The 20,163-nt window shown below is 52.4% G+C and overlaps 1 protein-coding gene across 4 annotated transcripts in view; it reads left to right on the top strand.

Moving 5' to 3' along the window:
- Positions 1 to 20,163, top strand: part of CDH23 (cadherin related 23) — a 410,231-nt gene that overhangs the window by 140,936 nt on the left and 249,132 nt on the right. For all 4 annotated transcript variants that reach the window (XR_003548152.1, XM_006170102.1, XM_027768917.1 and 1 more), the window contains exons 7-8: positions 3,904 to 4,032; positions 12,932 to 13,010. Coding sequence is in view for 3 of the 4 variants with exons in the window: in XM_006170102.1 (XP_006170164.1) it covers positions 3,904 to 4,032; positions 12,932 to 13,010 (208 nt within the window). In the remaining variant the exon portion in view is untranslated. The remainder of the gene's footprint in view (positions 1 to 3,903; positions 4,033 to 12,931; positions 13,011 to 20,163) is intronic.

Here is a 20,163-nt window from a genome sequence, read left to right as displayed (position 1 = left end):
CCTTGGGACACTCACAGTGCATCTGTCTGTTCACTCTGGAACACAGCCTAGAGCTGTCAATCGGGTGTGTCCTGACACATCTAACAAGAGGGTCCCAGGCCTCTACTCTATCTGGGGGTGACTCTTACATAGTAGAGAGCATCTATCCTTCTGTGCCAAGCACCCTGCTGGCCCTGGGAAATTCTGGACTGAGCTAGTCAAGGGAGGGAGGCAGGAGAGGAGTAGTTCCCCCCACTTGGGAGCTGAGACTGATGTGACCTGTGAGTGGTGGGAGCAAGGGCCCTAACCCACATCTTCTGACTCTCAGTCCAGTCCCCATGCCAGGAGGCCCTGTGCCAGGAGTCTCTGAGTCTCCAGAGCCTGCAGCTTGGCCTTTGTCATTAGCCATTTGCAAGGACCTGGGAGACAAGCAAGCCACACCTGTGCAGTCCTTTTCTGTACTCTCCTCTCCTACTCCAGGCTGCTGCCGCAGGGCACAGCTGGAGCCATCAGCTGGCAGCAGGGCTGGAAGCTGGCCTGCTGTCCCTTAGATTTCTGTTTGCAAAGCTTGGGCCAAGAGCAAAACAACCTGTGGGAATCCTTCTTGACCCTCCAGGACCCATTTGTCTGATATGTAGCATCGTCCACCCCTGAGCTCCATGTAGCTGGGGGCAGTTGGCAGCTCTGGGGTGTCGACTTGGCAAGGCACAAGTCCAAAGCTGGGCATCTGGACAGGGGCTGGGATCCAGTTTTGAAAGATGGTATTCCCCCAGGCTTGGCCAAGATGCAGGGAGGCTGCCCAAGCCAGGGAATACAGACTTAGTGTTTGACCCTGACCCAGCAGCCGATACACTCACTTTCTTTCTCCCCTAGTACAGTGTCAGTTGCCTGGGTGGTGCTGTGTGCTGCTGTTTGTAAATCTGACTTCTGGGAGCAAAGAAACTTGTAAGCCCGGAATTCTCTCTTAGTGCACGCTCTCTGTACCTCCAGTCTGCCCTTGCACCCACACACGCTTCCTCTCCACATTCTCCATTTGCACATACCTGAGCCCAGAAACACACACTGCTTGCCCTGTTTCTCTGAGCTGTTTGGTAATGTCCATTCACCATGAGTGACTGGGCTGTGGGGAATACACCAGAGCTGGGCACAGGCAAGAGTCTGGGTGGCCAGGCCTATCAAGAGCCCTGAGCTCAAGCTGGGAAGATGAATACAGTTAAATTGCTGCTAATCTCCCAGCAATCAGGCTGAAGCAGCAGAACTCCCTTGGTAGTTGGCTTCCCACTTGTTCTGAATGAGCTGATGCCTGGAGTCCCTCCTGGGGCTGGCGCTGCGCCCTTGGCTGCTGGGCACGTCCCCAAGGAGATTCTCCAGCGTGGGTCGTACTGAGCAGTGTGGGTTGCAGCCACAGGGGAGAGAGCCACAGGTCACAGTGGCGAGCCTGGCAGGGTGCTTGCCTGGCCAGATGTGCCCACCACAGAGTCCAGGGTGGATCCAGGGGCATGTGCAACACGAGCAGGACTGTGCCTGCCGGAGCAGGATGAGGAAGGCAGTGCCAAGCTGGACAAAAGCAGGCTGCCTGCCTCTGGCCCTGCATGCCCGGTAGTGATTCAGGTCCATAGCTTGGAGCTCTCCCCATGAGCAGTTCTTGCCTGGGCTGTGGACCCAGGGACATGGAGCCTGGAGGTTACATTCCTTCCCAACTCTATGGCCCCTCTGCTCAGCTCCTCCTGATTCTAGACTCCTCTGCCCTGCTGCACTCACCTCCCACCCTCTCCTTCACTGCCCCTCAGGACTTTTTTTTTTGGAGAGTTTTTTACCATAAGGGCGCATGCGCTCACAAGAGAGACAGAAAGCGAGAAATCATCTCCCAGGGGGATGGCCACGCCACAATCCCTTCTCCTCCATTCTCCTCTAGGGATCTTGGGCACACATGCACACACATCCGGTGTGAGTTTAAGCCACTGGGTCTGGGACTCGAACCGTGTTCGACTACGTGGGAGTTCAGTGACATAGCCATTATGCTAACTGCTGGTCCCATGGACTTTTTCATCTTTTAATGATAGGAAGAGAGAGAGAGAAGCACCTTGATGAGCCTTCATCATGTCACAATCCCCTTTCCCCAGGTCTCTAACTTCTCCTGGGTACTCCTGTGCAAACCCAGCATGTTTTCAAGCTGGCCCAGCGATCCAAACCTAGTCAGCCATATGGCTTCCAGCCTTGCAAGGCACTTGCCTTACTTACCTCTGTGCTGGGCCATGCCCCTAAGGACTCTTAAAGACAGTCAGCCCTCCCTTCTCCTGGGCTCTGTGACTGTGTCTCTGGAGGGAGCAAGCAGGCGGCAGCCTCTTTGTAACATAAGGAATGCCTTACTTCAATCATTCAAGTCACCCCAGACAAAGCAAGGGAGACCTAGCCTGCATCTGGTCACTCCTTAAATCCCAGGCCAGAGAGTTTACAAGTCCCCAAAGCTATAGAGGTCATTCAGTCTCACTGCAGAGGACATAGGGGCTTTGGGAAGGAATGCGAACTCATTGGAAGTTACCTAACAAGTCAGAGGCTGAGCTGATGTCAGGACTCCAAATCAAGGTGGTTACGGTCAGATTTCTATGTAAAAACACCTGAGTTTGGGTCCTGGTTGTACACTTACCACTGTGTGACTCTGGGCAAATTACTTAAGCTCTTTTTTTTTTTTTTTTGAGAGATTTTTGCTACAGGGGGTGTGCGCTCACCAGAGAGACAGAGAGAGACAGAAAGCAAGAAATCACCCCCCTGGGGGGATGGCCACAATACAATCCCTTCTCCTCCATTCTCCTCTCAGTATCTTGGGTATGCACGCACACGCGCCCGGCGTGAGTTTAAGCCACCAGGTCCAGGACTCGAACCACCATCAGCTACATAGGAGTTCAGTGACATAGCCATTACACTAACTGCTGGTCTCACTTAAGTTCTCTTAACCTCTGTTACCTCATCTGAATAAAAGACCCCTGATAACTACACATGCAAATTAAGTGCCTAACACAATGCTAGATATATAATCTGTACTGCAATACCATAATTGATATTAAGTTGTTGGCTATTATTATTCAATAGCAACAAGCTAATTAAGCAGTTTATCATAGATGGCTGTGTATTTTAGGGTACTAGAAGATGGGTTTCTGGTTTCCTTTCTAGGTAAATTTTAGAGGGTTAAATGACCAATGATAAGGGTTCAAACATTGCCTGCATCACCATAGGGGGGTGGCCTGCATGACCTATCAGGATTCCTTCCAGAAATCCCCCAAATGTCACAGGCCCTGGAGCTCCCCCTGCTGTTTAGACTGGAAAAGTCACTTGACTTGTGTATGTGGAGCCCTGAGCAGGGACCTGGGTCCCAGAGTTAAGTCTGTCTGTTACCAAAGGGCCTTTCTTCAGAGGAGTCCCCATACTAGTCAGTCCCTTGATGCCCTGAGATGAGGAGGGGAAGGAAGTGGACATGAAGAGGGGCTGTGGCCCTCTGGCTGAACCCACAAAGGAGCTAAGGATGGTACCATCTCCACCCCGAGCCAATCTTCCCACCCCCAGACATCCAGGGTAGTCAGGCCTGGGTCGGCCGGGGGTAGATCTGGCTCTACCGCAGCCTCGCTTTGTGACATTAGATTGTGACCCTCCTTTGGGCCTGCTGTGTTTTCAAGCACACAGAAAGAAATCATTGTAGGTTCTTAGAGTTTTTGAACTTCCTCTTACTAAGCCCTTCCTTGCACTTGCCAGGAATTTGAACCATGGCCAACACGTGGCTTCCAGCTCCACAGTCTAGTATGCTACTGGCTGTACCACAGAGGCTGGACCATCCCTGAACTTTTTGAAGGCCTCCAAGTTGTGTGTGTGTGTGTGTGCGTGTCCATGACATCACTTAACCAAAGGCTGTGTGCTCTCTTTGTCTCTCAGGATCAAGACAAAACCAGGCCTTTGTCCACCCTAGCCAACTTGGCCATTATCATCACGGATGTCCAGGACATGGACCCCATCTTTATCAACCTGCCTTACAGCACCAACATCTATGAGCATTCTCCTCCGGTAAGAACCACATTCCCCCCTACACAAGCCCCCCCACACACACACACACAAACACACACCTGACCCTGGTCCTGGCCCTGGCCCTGCAGGATTACCTCTGAGCTTCTGTTAGGAATGGGGCCCTTCTCATGGGACGGGCTTCTCCTTGGCATTTCCTCCTCCCAGCCCCTGTGCATGGATGATGTCCTAACACCATGAAAACCCAGCCTCCTCTTCATATCCATCTTCTCACCTTCTCACGACATCCCCAGGGGACTCTGAGTGGCAAAGAACAAAGATTCACTAGGGCAAATCAAGGGGAAAAATTTAGAAAGACTTTCATGGAGTGATGGATAGTCCAGACTGGGCTAGAAGACGGATGTGGACGCCTTCAGGTGAAACGAAATGGCAGAGTGGTCACCATGCTCCCTGTGTCATTGCCTCTCAGACAATCAGCATTACCCAAGATGGTGGCAGCTTGCTCTCCTTCCAGACCTTGGCTCTTCCCTGAGAGCTTACGACTCCAGCTTCCCTCCCTAACTGCTCAGTTTTGGGGTTTCTCAAGTCCATGTTTTCAAGAGAAGTTCCTGATTTTGTGCTGTATCACAAGGTCATAGGTCACCAGCCAGCCTGTAGATCTACCACCCCTGGGCCATGTGCCCATCTTTGGCCCAGTCAGCTATGGGTCTTAGAGAACCAAGCATGCCACTGCCACTCCACAGGGGCTGCAGGTGGGCCAGGCAGGAAATAGCATCCCTTACCTGATAGCCACCCGTGCTTTAGGGCAAACTAGAATAAAACAGTGCTCTGGGCTGATAACCTAGACAAATGTGTCTCCTCTGGCAAGACACAGCTTGGGGAGAGAAAAATAAGCCTCAGTATGAGGGGCCTCTGTGTGCTTAGAGGAAGGATTCAGCTTTGAGAGCAAAGTGGAACAGTCGCCTGCATTGTGCACGATCGGGGCCCCACCTGCATGCCTGCACAGGCTCACAGAATTGAGCATGAGTGACAGATGAGCAAACCATGCTCCTAGGCCACCACAGGCCGCGGGAGGCTGGCCCCCGCTTTGAAGACCTTGACTGTCCTGACCATAGGCATCCTTGATTGGCTACTTCAAAGTGCTGAGCTTTGGTCTCCAGGTGTGTGGGGCTCGGGTTTGCCACGTCCTTCTTGGGACCAGGTATGCCCTGGAGACTCCAGTAAGCAAGATACCTTCCAGCCTGCTGCTATGCGTTTTGAAGCTACTTTGAGAGCAGAGGGAGACATCCCAATGTTTTCCACTTTCTTTGTCCTCCTTCCTTCTTCTAATGTCAGAGAGTATACACATGAGAGAGAGAGAGAGATTGAGAGAAACCCCCCTACCCCAACGAGGCCTGGTCATGCCACAGTCTTTTCCTGCATTTCTTCATCTTGTCAGGGTCCCAGTTTGCCCAGTTTAAGTGGTCAGGGCTAGGATTTGAAGCATGATTGGCTGTGTGGGATCCAGCCCCTCTCCTGTCCCTGCAGAACACTTAGCCACTGTGCTGCAGAGCTGGCTGTCACTCACCATGCTTCTTAGAATTGTCTCCCTGGCTTGTCCCCCCGATTCCAGAGACAGCAATCCCACCCCCTTGACTCTGGTAGAGTTGGCTCTGTCTGTGCTGCACAGTTTACCACTTCCACAGGAGTCTCACGTGTAACATTCACCCACGAACGGGTTGGGGGTGGGAGGGTGTATTCAAAAAGCTCATGGAAAATTAGTATTATGAACACATTACACATGGATTTCAAAGCATTTGTACCCAAATAAAGCCAGGCCTTAATTCCATTTTCTCATGAGCTTCTAAGTAGGTTTCTCTGGGGTCCCCAGTAATCAAGGTTCCCTGAGTCTCTGGGACATTGTCTCAGGGTCTCCCAGGCTGAGAGCCCAGGGCTGAGCCCAGAGAAGATGCCTGAAGCCAACATGGCTTAAGTGCAGGACATGGGCGGAGCAGCCCAGGGAATTAGAGACGTCCGGCTCTGCTGTTCCCTCACCTTGGCCACCACACAACCTCATAACCACTTCTTCACAGAGGAAATGGGGCAAGCCATGTCTACAGGAGTGCCTCCCTCACCTCAGGGTTTTAAGGACTGGAAGAGTGGGTGTGTGTAAAGCACCCAGTGAGCACTGGCACCTAGCAGACTTCAAACAGTGGTTTGTGACTTGGTTGGTCAATGATCACGGTCAGGTTCAGTCAGGCTTCGAGCTTCAGCTTCATCTCGGGCTCTCAGAAGCTGGCACGATGGGTGTTCCCTCTGAGTGTCCCCTGAGACCCTCTGGCTTATCCTTTTCCAGCATCGCTATGTCTCAGTAGAGCAATACTAAATCAAACTACGACACGTCTTTGTTTTAAGATTGGCTGAGTCCTGGGTTTGTGCGTCCATCCGTTCATGCTTTTACCCAGCCATCAGGCATCTATTAGGCCCTGCGTGCAGGGCCCTGGGCAAGTCCACATCTCTCCTCTCCAGATGATGCCATGGGCTCCTGCTAGAGTGACCCCTGAGTCTGAGCAAGCTGGACACTCTCCCACTTACTTCCACTAAGTTTCTTAGTGTCTGATATGATCCTCTTCCATTAGGCTCAGGGATCTTGATATCTCTGCCTTGCCAAGGTTTTCTTCTGCCCCAACAAGGACACTAAGACAGTCCCCAGGAAGCTGTGGACCCATGTTCCAGGAGGGGCATATCTGAGCCCCTTGCTTGGGTCAGGACAGGGCTGGGGGAACCAGATGAGGCAGTGGAGTGGGAGTGTCAGTCTCCCGATGCTGCCTGGCACCCCCAGAATCCTGCCGTGTCCACCCTCCTCTGCCCTTCTTTCATCTCCACACTTGAAAGGAGTCCTCAGGTTTCCCCCAGCTCTTGCGTGGCTTTTCTCCTGCAGGCCGATTCCTGCACACTCCGAGCCCGACTTTTCCAGGCTTCTAATCGGTTTCCGTGCCTTGATTTGGGTCCTCCATGTCCCTTTATAGTGTGGAGCCCTGATGTAATGCAGCAATTCCCAGGCCGGGCCAGGCCTGAGACACACTGTGACCTTTTCAACCTCCAGGACTAGGGGTCCAGGCATCGCCCAACCCTGGCCTTCCCTGCTGTCCCAGGCCTACACTGGGACCCTTCCCGCTCTCCCTGGCTCCCCTCTTTATCTGCGGCTCCCAGCATGTATGCATCCTTCTATCAGTGTATCAGGCTAGCATGCCTCATCTAAAGTGTATATATTACCTAATAAAATCCTTCTTATTTGGGATTATTGCATCAAATTTTAATTTCCTCACTCGAGCAGCAGCATGTCGGCCTGCCCGTCAGTGAAGGGCCGATAGAAGGTGAAAAGAACGGATAAACTGCACAAATTACTGCCAGCCGATGCCTATCAGCCCTTTGACTGGAATTGACTGGAATTAAGGACTGAGAAATAGGATTTTCTGCCTCAGAATCTGCTGTGGCAGCTCTCGTCGGAAGTCCCTTTCAGCCCCCACGGCCTCCCCCCAAAGGGTGCCTCCCACTCCCGAAGTAAACTGCACATCCACCCATCAAGTCCCTAATCCTGTCACGGAAATGGAGGGGACGTCCCAGACGAGCCCAGCAGGGAAGGAGGCAGGCTGTGGGGGCCAGGGGCTAGGGCAGCCAGCCCCACTGCAGCTGTCCTGCTGGCCAGAGCTTCTTGGAAGGGAGCAGGTTACAGAAGCAGAGACTTAGTCCCTTCTAGAGAAATCCTTGCTTCTCCCAACTATACCTGCACTTCCCTGCCAGTACCCAGGCCCACAGGCTAGGGCTACCTCACACACCTTACCTGCTTCTCGCCTGGTGTGCCCACTGGGCACTGAGCCCTGAGAACTCTCACTTCTGCCAGAGACCCCAACACAGCCCTCCATTCCCTCAGTCACCCTCTCCCCACCCACTCATCACCTTTTGAGGCCTTGAGCAAATCCCAAAGCCTTAGCTTCCTCATGTGTACCTCTCCTGTGAGGTGGTGAGAGAACCTGTATATACACCTCTAGGAGGAAAAGGAGAGGGGGCTATGCTGGGCCCTCAGCACAGGACTTGACTCAGTAGCTGCTCAGCTAAAGCTGGTTCTTCCCTGCAGGCTGTTAGCCATTCTGAAAATGCACAGCGAGCTACTTATCATTAGAGTGGAGATTATTCCTCTGGGGGCCCTGGGGAATCTGAAGTTGCTGAAGTTGTTTGTAACTTCATGGGCATGTACCTTGTCTGAGAAGAGGCCCCTGCGTTATCAACAGATGCACGCAGCTCTGCTAGACACCCCCCCCCTCCCCCTGAACAGAAGCAGTCCGTTTTAGAGCACATGCTGAGTGTCAGGTACTATCCCGAGTGCTTCGCGCATATCAGTTGCTGCAGTGTTCTTAGACCCATTTCATAGGAAAAACAAGGCAGTGTGAGGTTAAAAGTAACTTACTTGAAGGATTTAAATGCAGTCCGGCAAACAGAGTCAACCCTTAACCACCTCGCTAGTTTTCTTCCTTTTTCCCACCATGCAGCGCCTGCACACCTGTTGATGGAAATAACCAACTTTGCAGAAATAATAATTAACGTCATTTATTTCTACATACGAATGTGTCTGACTAGGCCTAGAGAAAAGGGGTGATCAGATACAGAGGTTCCTTTTGTTTGATTTTGAGAGTGAGGGACAAAGTTTGGAATTTAGTGAGAAGAGTTCTGTCATTGGTCTTCAAAGGCAGGACATCTGGAACCTGAGGGGGCAGGCGTGGGTAGGTGGGTGCTTGTAGGCCATAGGTGGGTTTTACAATCCTTGGGTTGGTAATTGGAAAGAAGGTCTGTGTTTCAGGAAGACATCAGCAAGGAGTGTGCTCTAACAGAGATAAGGGGGCTTGTATGTGTCAGAAGATACTGTCCCAAGGACAGGATGTAGGAAGAGTCTTGTAAGCAGGACTCTTACAGTTATCAACAGAGTCAAATGGTCTGTTAATGCTTGTGGGTGTGACTCACCCATCCCAAAGTTACTATGCCAGGGCCAGGATGTAGGAAGAGTCCTGTTATCAAATGGGCCAAAGTGGTCTGTTAATGTCTGTGGGTGTGACTCACCCAGGCCCTAGGAAGGGAATTTTGGAAATAGGAAAAGGAGTCAGATTTCTGTCCTCACTTCTTAGGGAGAGTCTCATTTTCTAAGGCCACCCACTCCCTGCCACTGGGTCTCTGTAAAGACAGGGAGCCCCGTGGTAGATTGAGCCCCCTCTGTAGCCCTCTGACTGGGCTGAGGCTCCCCATCACTCTCCTGGCCATGCCTGGTACACCCCAGCTGGAGTCGTGCCCTGGAGAACCTCCATAGGCGAAGTGCCCTTAAAATGGGCCTGGCTCTGGGCCCTGCAAAGCTACACTTCCCCATCCCTGTCTTTGGAAATAAGTTTCAGTATATTGAAAATATAATCACCGAGACTCTGAAACAAGAGCCGTGGGTTCCCAAGAGCCCACGTTCCTCCCTGTTAATTCCTTCTCATAACATTTCCAGTCTTTCTGGCTGCACTTGTATTAAAAGCTCAGGATTTTATTAAAATTGGATTTATTTACCCAAAAAGAGATGAAACCCCTAACTTTGTCAGGAGCCCATCAGAGCTGGCTCCAAGAGAGCGTGGGCATGACTTTGGCTGGAGAGAGCTGGCCTTTTTATCTCCCTGTCCTGGGAAGCCAGCTGGCCTCCTCTGAGCCCCACCACTTGAGAGGACTCTGGGCAGCCCAGGGCAGGTGTACGCCTCAGGGAGATACTCCAAGGACTGGGATTCTTTGGCTACCAGGTCCTCTCAGTGCACAGGCAGCACGGGCCCCTTCACCCTGTTCTCCTGAAGCTTACTGTCCTAGGCCCGGCCCAGTCAGGCCCAGTCCTGGGTGTATGTCTGGGTATGCAGCCCCCCTTAGGGTGTGCTGTTTACTGGCTCTCTGGGCCCAGGTACCCTAACAGGCCACCCTCTGCCTCAATAACCCAAAGGCAGGCCGGATGCCCGCATGCTAGAACACATGTGGTCCCCGGCACGGGCTGGTATCAGGGAGGGAGCTGTTTTCATGTCCAGAAAGCTGTCCTGGCAGCTGAAATGATGGGCCAGAGGCCCATACCCTTAGGGTCTCCTCTGGGGAATGAGCCAGGCCTATCCTGGGAGATGAGTGACCCTGGGAATGGCAGATCCTCCTAAAGAGAGCCTCTTGCGAAGTGCTAGGGAGCGGTCAGTGTAGACCTCCAAGTCCCAAACTAGAGGATGGAGCAACAGCTGCGTACCCACATACCCCTGGCCTGGCATTATTTGCAGGTGTTATATGCAGGGTATTCTGTCTTCAAATGAGAAGGCCCGGAGGATGAAGGTGAGGGAGTCTCTACCACCTCCCTGCTTCCTGGAGCCTTACACATGAAAGCACCTTGTACATCTTCAAGAGAGGTGCAGAGCTTGCAGGCATTCCCAAGTTTGACAGGAGCCCGGGCTGGTAGAGGGCTTAGAATGGCGCCGACAGAGCACTGACAGAGATGACGCTGTCTTCATTGCAACAGAACCTGCGGCGAGGCAGTATCACCTGATGGGCAGGAGCACTTTGGAGCCAAAGTACCTGAATTTGATGGAAACAGTGTCTTAGTCCACTGTTGCCTTGCTCATTGAAATACCCAAGTCTGGTGATTTATAAAGAAGCAGAGGTTTGTTCAGCTTGGTTTGGAGGGCCAGGGGCTCCAGCATGGCAGAAGGCGGGATCTTGAGCAGAGTGGCTATCCGCAGTTTCTCCATGTTCTGGCCTCATTCCCTCTGCTTATAGTCTCTCCACCCCCGAACTCTATCCTAGGGGCCCTGCCCTAATGACGCTGTCACACCAAAGGCCCTACCCAGGGCCACCAGGAAGGAACTAAGTTTTCATGTAAAGCCTCTATAGGACAATCAAGTCCCAGCACATGAATTCCTGGGAGATGGCCAGTCACCATCTAGTAAGACCAAATTCCAAAACATGAACCTCTGGGGGACAAACCGTTTATCCAAACCGTAACACCCCGCTCCACCATTCACTCCTTGCTGTGGCACCGAGAAGAGCCACTTATTTTGCCTCAGTTTCCTCATCTGTGAAGTGGCGCTATCCCACGGGGCGATCATCAAGGTCAAAGTAAATGAATGCCTGAAAAGTGTGAGTGCTTGAGAAAGGCCAGCTCCTACCACAGCTGGTATTTCTCCCACACCTCCAGGTCCCTCGGAGCCCACTTTGGAGATGCTCGTTTAATGATGTCCTTCTCCAACTTCCTAACAGTCTGTTTTCTCAGAGGATCGAGCTCCAGAGGGGTCAGAGGAGGGGGTGGACCTACCTTGTGATGACCGCGCCTCTGGGCTGTATCCCTCTCTGCAAGAGGGTTTGTCCCGACGCACTCTCCCCTTCACCCAGCTAACCTGCAGGTGACCTGCATTCTGCACTCTCAGGCCCAGGAGAGGATGGAGCGACAACTGTGCAGGGACAGCAGTGCCCGGGGAGGGCGAGGTGACAAGGCTAGAAGACCAGGAGGAGCTGATGGGAAAATAGGAGGAGCAGCTTGTCTCCCAGGCCGGAGGGCCTGAGTGTCATGGAACAAGCCTGTTTGAAAGGAGGAAGATGCTCAGATGGGGGTGGGAGGTGCAGAGCAGGCTTCAACCACCCACTGCTAAATGGTGAATGGGCAGAGGCGGCCACGGCCACAAGAGCCCTCCGTTACACATGCAAATGCCAAGATTGGTAATTATTTCCTGGGGGATAGGGACATGACCTGCCCTGCTGTCCTTCACCCAGGGAATCTGCAGCCCAAGGCCAGAACTCCAGGCAGGCAGGGGTGGGCAGGCATGGCTGACATGGACCATATCAGGATAGGGCATGGAGAGGAAGGCACAGGTTGCCCTGGGCAGGGGCAGTTCCACAGGTGCTGCTGGCAGTGGTGCTGATGGTAGACATAGGATCTTCCCACTTTTATTCTTTTATTTAGTCAGCCAGCCAGTCACTCAGCTGCTATGTGAGTGTGCCTATCAGATGCCAGGATCCCTTCCTAGGGGAGTCTTCTGTGTCCAAGTCCTTGTCTGTTCTAAATCTTCTACCTCTTCATTTTCTCTCCCTGCCAAACTCCTACTCATTCTTCATGACCCCATCCAAAATGTCACCATCTGAAACATACAACCCTTTGCTGGCCCTTCCAAGTGGACGTCTGCACTTTTTGTCCATGTTCCATCTGCACACCTTCATGAGTGCATAGCAGCTGTGTGTGTGCCCTTGACTCCTCAATAAGACTGTGCTCCCCCAGAGCAGGGGTGGGCCCCTCACTCCCCATGCAGCTGGTCCCAGCTCTGGCCCCTTCTACACCAGTGCTGTGGGGAGAATGACTGGGGTGTGGGCAGAGCCATTCGAGGCAGGACCTTCTGGGTGCAACACTGTCCAGGACATGGTTGAAGGCTACCATGGCCTCTGGCATTACCACGGTCATCCTGGGACATATCTGCTTTCAGGGTTTAGGATGGTTTCACTCGTAGGACAATTGATCTGTGATGTTTTCCTCTACTCAACCCAGTGAAAACAAGGGTTTTTGCTGTTATTAATATTAAAGTGCGGCCAACTGAGGCCAGAGAGTTGCAGCAGTTTCCCTGAGGTCACACAACAGTTTGGTGGGTGGTTGAGATAGAGAGTAGATCTCTGACCTCTCTGCTGGGTGTTCCTCCATCTAACTTCCCAGGTGGTTCATCAGAACAGGGGAAGGGGGCACGGGGAGGTGTGGTAGCATCACTAAGGTTGGGCCTCCCCAAAAGACCTGAGGAGTTGGTACCTACTTCCAGGGCCAGCCCTGTAGCCTGGAGTCAGCCTGAGAGGGAGGTCACAGGTGCCAGAACAGCTACAAAGAAAGATGGGAGGCTAGGAGCTGGCAGTCCAACTCAAGTCCCCTCTCTCTTCTGTCCAGGGCACCACGGTGCGTGTTATCACTGCCATTGACCAGGATAAAGGACGTCCTCGGGGGATCGGCTACACCATCGTGTCAGGTAAGGCAAAGGCCACCCTGTCCTCTCCCTTTCACCCAGGGAGGGCCGCTGTTGGGGTCTCGGGCTCTCAGGAGCTAAGGCGAGTTGGGAGTTGGGCACGCAAGACAGGATAAGCGACCTGCCTTCATGGACACATCACCAGAGCACCCAGGAAGGTGCTGACTGGATGAAGAGGAGGACAGGGATGAGAAGGGCTGGAACCCCCTGGTGATATCTGCGGGCTGCTTGGGTGGCCTTGGGGGACAGGTATGTGTGCTGTCCAAGCTCTGGAACATCTGCGCACCTCAGGGCTGAGCCGGGGACACTGATGACTAACACTCTTTAGTGCTCTGGGCTTTTCTCTTCTTACTTGATGAAAAGGTGGCAGTTTTACCATCACTTAGGACAAATAGAGCTGCCACTCCAGCTGCTTTCATGCCCTCTCCACATTTCCAGCATTAGGAGTTCCTGTCTCATCTCGATGTTGCAGGACAGACACTTCAGCCCTCCTTCCCCACCAGACCCTTTCGTTGACCAGAGTAGGTACTGACTGCAGAGAGGGCTGATGGTGGTGGAATTTCTGACCCTTGACCCCTGACCCCTGACCCATCCAAAAACAGACGAAACGGCAGCTCCCTTTGGCTGTCTCAGGGCCAGATGGTTTTAGAGCAAGGTTGCTAGTAAGAGATCCGATCCAGTGGGAGGCTGCTCACCTACACAGACTCTGGCTATGCCCCTACTTGCCACTCCCTAACCCTCCACATGTGGCCTCCCTGCCCAGACACTAGTTGGCTAAGGGTCAGCTTGGTGCTTCTAGGCAGACCAGAATGGTGGCCAAGAGGATGGCAGGCCAACAGGTCATTTTTCACCCCACTGCCCCTTCCTACCATAACCCACACCCAGAGACCAGAGAGTGGCATTTTTCAGGCATTTTTTTCTCTAAACCTCAGAAGAAAACAAGGTTGGCCTTGCCCCATAGCCTAGTGGTTAAGGAAGCTGGATCCCACATGGTCAAGTGTGCAGATTGAATCCTGAATCTGGTGGCTTAACAAATATGCCTGGCTTGGGACCAGCAGATGACATAATGTTGCGTCTATGGACTCCCACATAGTTGACTGTGGTTCGTATCCCGGACCCAGCAACTTAAAACTCACATTGGGCACTTATGCATGCATGTCTAAAATCCTGAGAGGAGAATGGAAGAGAAGGGATTGTGGTGTGGCCATCCCCCCTGGGGGTGATTTCTCACTTTCTGTCTCTCTGTCTGTCTCTGTCTCTCCAGTGAGCACATACACCCTATAGCAAAAATTTCTTCTGAAAAAATAAAATACCTGGCTCATGTGCGTGCATCTCCAAAATCTCGAAAGGAGAAATGGAGGGAGCAGGAATTGCAGCATGACCATCCCCTATAAGGGATGCTTTCTCCCCTTCTCTTTCTAGCAAGTGCATATGGCCCCTCCCACTGCCCCAGACAATTAAAAAAAAAAAAAGGCAGCAAGGTATAGAGATCAAGAATATAGAGAATGGGGACCAACAGTGTAGTGGCTACATAGCTGGACTCCCATGTAGTTGACTGCGGTTCGAGTCCCGGACCCGGTGGCTTAAATTCACACCAGGCGTGTGTGCATGCATGCCAAAGATTCCAAGAGGAGAATGGAAGAGAAGTGATTGTGGTGTGGACATTTCTCCGGGGTGGGGGGTGATTTCTCACTTTCTGTCTGTCTTTCTCTGTCTTTCTGGTGAGCGCACATGCCCTATAGCAAAAATCTCTAAAAAAAAAAAACCCAAAAAGTATAAAGAATGAAGTCTCCTGGATTGTCTTGGGTTGGTCTCTAGATTTCCATTTGTCCTCCATGGGATGGGAATGATAAAAGTACTTACCTTAAGGTGGTTTAGGGGTCAGAAGGCTTAATGTACATAAAGAACTTAATGTATGAGAAGTACTGATTAATTGTTAGCTATTATTATTGCTAGTGGCTAATAATATCTCAAGAAGCCGGTGGAAGGAAACTGTCTTGTGGAAACTGGGAGTGGCTTGGGCTCTATGTGATCTGAAGCTGCTGGTAGGCCCAGGATGCCCCAGGATGCAGGGCACATGCCAGCCCAGCCCAGGTGGTGAGCATCAGACTCCATGCCATTGTCCCCACCATGGGCCCATTCTGGTGCCTGCACTGGCCCTGGCACAGAGTGAATCCCAGCATGTACTTATGGAATGAATGCCTGAATGAGTGAACCTCACTCTAGGGTAGTGAGTTTTCAAACTGCAGTAGGTCTAAGCATCACCTGGGGCTTCTACTAAAAGTGAAAGTCCTTGGCACCCCGATACCCACCCCATTCTGCAGGTCTGAGATCAGGCCTAGGAATGGTCCTCTCACAGCACCCTACATGGCCTAAGGCAAGGATGTGAGAGTCAGTCCTAGGAAGGAAACATTCTCCAGGAAGGCAGCAACCCCTCACCCTGAGAATCAAGGGCCTCTCCAGGTGGGCAGAGGAGGAAGACGACGCATCCTGGTGCTTGAATTTTACAGGTCGGGACACAAAGCAAGTACCTCTCAGTGACAGGGATTGATGCTAGAGAAGTCAGGAGACACCAGTGAGCCCCAAAGGACTAGGATAAGGTGGCAGCCTGAAGGGATACCCACAGCCTGGGTGGGGGAATGTCTCCTCATGTCTTACCGCCTCTGGGCTGCTTCAAGATATACCCCAGCCTGGACCAGGGTGGGGAGCAGGGAGCCAGGACTTGGTGCGAGATCCGCCCATACTGGGAGCTCCTGCAGTGACACCTGGAGCCTGTCCTCTAGGGCTGGCTCATTTCAGGTTCCTGCTGGGTACCAGGATGCCAGCTCAGACCCTCGGGTCCTCCACAGTCTTCAAAGATGGCTCCAGCAAGCTTTCCTCTTCACTCCTCATGTAGGAGCAGGAGGCTGGAGGGCACAGCTGCTGAGCCTTTGACACTTGAGCTGGGCTCTGGAGTTACAGTCTGAGGAGAGCGGCCTAAACCATTTCCAGGGGCATAATCTCCTGAGCCAGGTCCCCATGTACAAACAGGATGAAAAGGAGGTTTAGGTCGGGAAACCTATGAGCCCTCTCATAGGTTTTTGTATGTGTAGGTGGGGGCAGGAGGTGGAAACTTCTAGAAGGCCTGGAGCACTTAGCATAGCTTTATAGGAGCCCCACCGCCAGCACAGGTGTGCCTTGAGGGTTTTCAGAAGAGATGACAAATGAGTTTCCTCTCACATGCCAGCTAGGATTGATTGGTAATGGCTGCCTGAAGGGTATCAGAGAACCAAAAAGGGTCAGTGTAGTGTTCACTTGGTAGAGTCTGCTGTGGGTGCGGAAAGGGAGAGGGCAGCACTTGGAACATGTGTTCACCATCCTTGAAAGTTAGCACTTGGGGTACCGGTAGTTACCGTAATGGCTATGTCGCTGGACTCCCATGTAGTCGACTGCAGTTTGAGTCCTGGATCCGGTGACTTAAAACTCACGTCGGGCACGTGTGCGTGCGTGCCCAAGATCCCGAGAGGAGAATGGAGGAGAAGGGAGTGCCGTGTGGCTCTCTCTGGCAAACACAATTCCCCTAAAAAAAAAAAAAAAAAAAAAAAAAAAAAACTCTTCAAAAAAAATAAAAATAAAGAAAGTTAGCACTTGGACTGATCTTGCTCACAGGGTGGGCTCGGTTGTCCTCTGCCTCACAGGTCTTTGTCACTACCCCGCCCCACCCAAACCCCTGTCAGACAACAAGCAGCATCAAGAAACAGTGGTGTTTCTACACACCCTCAGTACCTGGCTCTGTGGGGCTGACCCACCTGCCCAGCCCTGTGCCCTTCTCTCCTGGCCCTAGGCTGGCACATTCTCCCTGGGAGCCAGCTTCAGTGTGAGCGAGATCAGGCCGATGGGTGAAGGGCAAAGTCCCTGGGAGAGCAGATTGGCAGCAGGCTAGGATTTGGCCTTTACTCCATTTCCCTCAGCCAGTGTAGACACCACTGAGAGAACACCATCTACCAAGAGGCTCTCTTGCACCACTGCCTCTCTGGGGGTGCCGGGTTGCAGCCCTCTCCTGGGTGGTGCAGCAGCTGCCCATTTGACCTTAAGCAGGCAGAAGGTATGAGTCCTGTCCCCTCACAATTCTGAGAGCATCTTCACAGCTGCTTGCTCCGGGCTGGCCCTGCACATCCTAATCCCACCCTGGGTGCTCAGAAAGTACTCAGGAGCTCATGGGGTCCCAGAGTCAGGTGAGAAGGCTGAGGGCTTGTGCAGATGACTCCAGGCCCCAGACACCTCAGGATCCTGGGTTGGTGGTGGCTGTGTCTGCAGGTGGGGGAGGCTTGCCTGCCCACCTAGGAGGGCACGAGCCTGAGCCCACGAGTGACCCATTTGCACACGGTTAACCTGCCCTGCCACCTGCAGGCTGTTCGTCAGCCCTGCTCCATGGGGATTTATGTCTGCACACCAGCACTTTCCCCATTACTAATGACCCCTCTGTTTTGCCAAGTACAAAGAGGCCTTCGGCAGTAAGTTATGGCTCCATTGCCGTCAATTTGTTCTCAGCCCCTCCTGGCCAAACTGAGACTGAGGAATGACAAGTTCTTTTCCCAGAGAGGACTTGGCATGGGCCCCATCCGTTCCCTTTCCTCCAGAGACCAACCAAAACAGAGTTCTGTGGGCTCCCATCTCCAACAGCTGGCCCACCTGGGGTCTGAGCAGACATCCCTTCTGGACTTGTCACTCCCGTACCAGATAAAGATAGTCCTGCTTCAGGGAACAGCTGTAGCCATCCCATTGTGAGCACTGGACTTGGAGTCTGGAGTCATAGGTTTGAGGCCCAGCTCTCCACCTGCCAGCAATGTGTCTGAGAAAGATGCTTGACTTCTCCCAGCCCTGCAGTCCTCAGCCATGGAACTGGGCTAGTAATCCCCATGGGGAATAGATGGTGCTGGAGAGACTCTAAGAGGCCATCAGCATTAAGGACTAGTCATTGTCAAAGAACAATCAGGACCCAGGCATCCTTGCAACTCATTCATTCCCTCCTTCATTCAGTTGAGTACAGTCTGGAGAAGAGGTTCAGCATGCAAGCTTTAGAGCCACTGCCCATGGTGGTGACCCCTGGCTGTGCTGGCCAGTACGGTTGCCCATGTGGCTATTAAGCACTTGAAATGTTTCTGTGGGCAGTCCTGTAGGGTGAGACTGCTCTGGACCTCCTCATCATCAGTTTTTCGATCCGTAAAATGGAGGAAATGGTAGCCTGGGCCTCACAAGGATGCTGACAGAATTCAGCAAGCTAAGACAAGTAAGCACACAGACGAGAACCCAGTTGTAGCTAGTGCTCAACAGGCATGGACTGTTAGTATGCACCCATAGTTGGCCGAACCAGGAGCTGTGCTAAGTCCTGAGGTGGTGGGGACAGGGGCGCCATCTCAGCCTCAGGAGCCTGCAGTTTGCTTGGGCAGATAGATCTATAAACGGGTACCTTTAACACCCTGGTAGAGCACGGAGACAAGAAAGCACGGGATGTGCTGAGGTTGACATGGGGTGATGGCTCCCTGGGGTGCATTAGACTGTTCTCTCTACTTTAGTTGATGCTTGAAAATACTTGTAAGAAGAAGTGAGAAAGGGGCAGCTGCAGCAGTGTGGCAGTAACGCAGCACTCTTCCATGCTGTGGCTGCATGGGAAGGGCCTGGGTTTGCATTTCCAGGTTTCCCTGTACATGCGGGGCATGCACCCACGACCCTGGTTCGTTGAGGCTTGAAGTGGATTGTGGCATGAAGACCCTCTTGGAGTGCCTGTTTCTCTCTGAAGAAATTATTATTATTGTTACTGTTATTGCCATAGGATGCATGTGCTCACCAGAGAGAGACAGAGAGAGGGAAGCGAGAAATCACCCCCCAGGGGGGGATGGCCACACCACAGTCAATTCTCTTCTATTCACCTCCTGGGATTTTGGGCACACACACACATGAACCTGGAGTGAATCTCAAGCTGCCAGGTCCAGGACTTGAACTGTAGTCGTTCATATGGAAGTCCAGCACCTTAAGCACCATGTCACCTGCTGGCCCCAAAGACATACATTTTTAGAAAGGAGAGGGACCAGCAGTTGGAGTAATGGCGGTGTCACTGGATTCCCATGTAGTTGACCACAGTTCAAGTCCCGGACCCGGTGGCTTAAACTCACACCAGGCATGTGTGCGTGTGTGTCCAAAATCCCAAGAGGAGAATGGAGGAGAAGGGATTGCGGTGTAGCCATCCCCCCTGGGGGTGGATTTCTCACTTTCTGTCTCTTGGTATCTCTCTGTCTTTCTGGTGAGTGTACGTGCCCTATGGTAAAAAAAAAACCTCTCCAAAATAATTAATTAATTAATTAATTAATTAAAATAAAAAGGAGGTAAGATGCAGGGTGCATGTGCATGTGTGCCCAAAATCCCAAGAGGAGAATGGAGAAGAAGGGATTGTTGCATAGCTATTGCCCCTGGGGGGTGATTTCTCACGTTTTAGCTCTGTCTCTCTCTGTCTCTCTGCTGAGCGCATGTGCCCTATAGCAAAAATCTCTCTTTAAAAAAAAAAAAAAGGAGGTGTGAAAGACTGTAAGGGAGATAGCATCTCTCCTAGCCATCACAGGTGAGGAGACTTTTCCGAGGAGAGATCACTTCAGCCGGGTCCTGATTGATAAGTAGGGCCTAGCCAGGAGAAGTAGTGGGCAGGCAGGAGGAACAGAGTGTACAAAGATCACGCCGCTGCAGTGATTCAGCATGGCAGAGTGCAGAACACAGCAAGGTTGTGTGCAAATGAGGCCACAGCAGGAGGCAGGGCCTGGCCAGGTAGCACGGGGAACGCTCAGCCCAGGAGAGTACTAGGTCTTGGTCCTCGGAGCAGCAAGGAGCCATAGAGGACTCTGCATGGGAGAAATATGATTGGGTGTGCATTTGGGGAAGTTGGCTGAACCAGGAGCTGTGCTAAGTCCTGAGGTGGTGGGAACAGGGGCGCCATCTCAGCCTCAGGAGCCTGCAGTTTGCTTGGGCAGATAGATCTATAAATGGGTACCTTTAACACTCTGGTAGAGCACTGAGACAAGAAAGCACTCCAACTAGAGTTGGAGTGAAGAGAGGGGTTGGGGAAGAGCAAGCAGGAGCAAGCAGGCCGGCAGGGAGGGAGGGTCTTAGAGTGTCCAGCTGAGGGATG

The sequence above is a fragment of the Tupaia chinensis genome, unplaced genomic scaffold, assembly GCF_000334495.1.
Source record: "Tupaia chinensis unplaced genomic scaffold, TupChi_1.0 Scaffold148012_1, whole genome shotgun sequence".
NCBI lineage: Eukaryota > Metazoa > Chordata > Mammalia > Scandentia > Tupaiidae > Tupaia > Tupaia belangeri.
The sequence above is the reverse complement of the archived record's forward strand: the minus strand, read 5'-3'. Positions and strand labels throughout refer to the sequence as shown.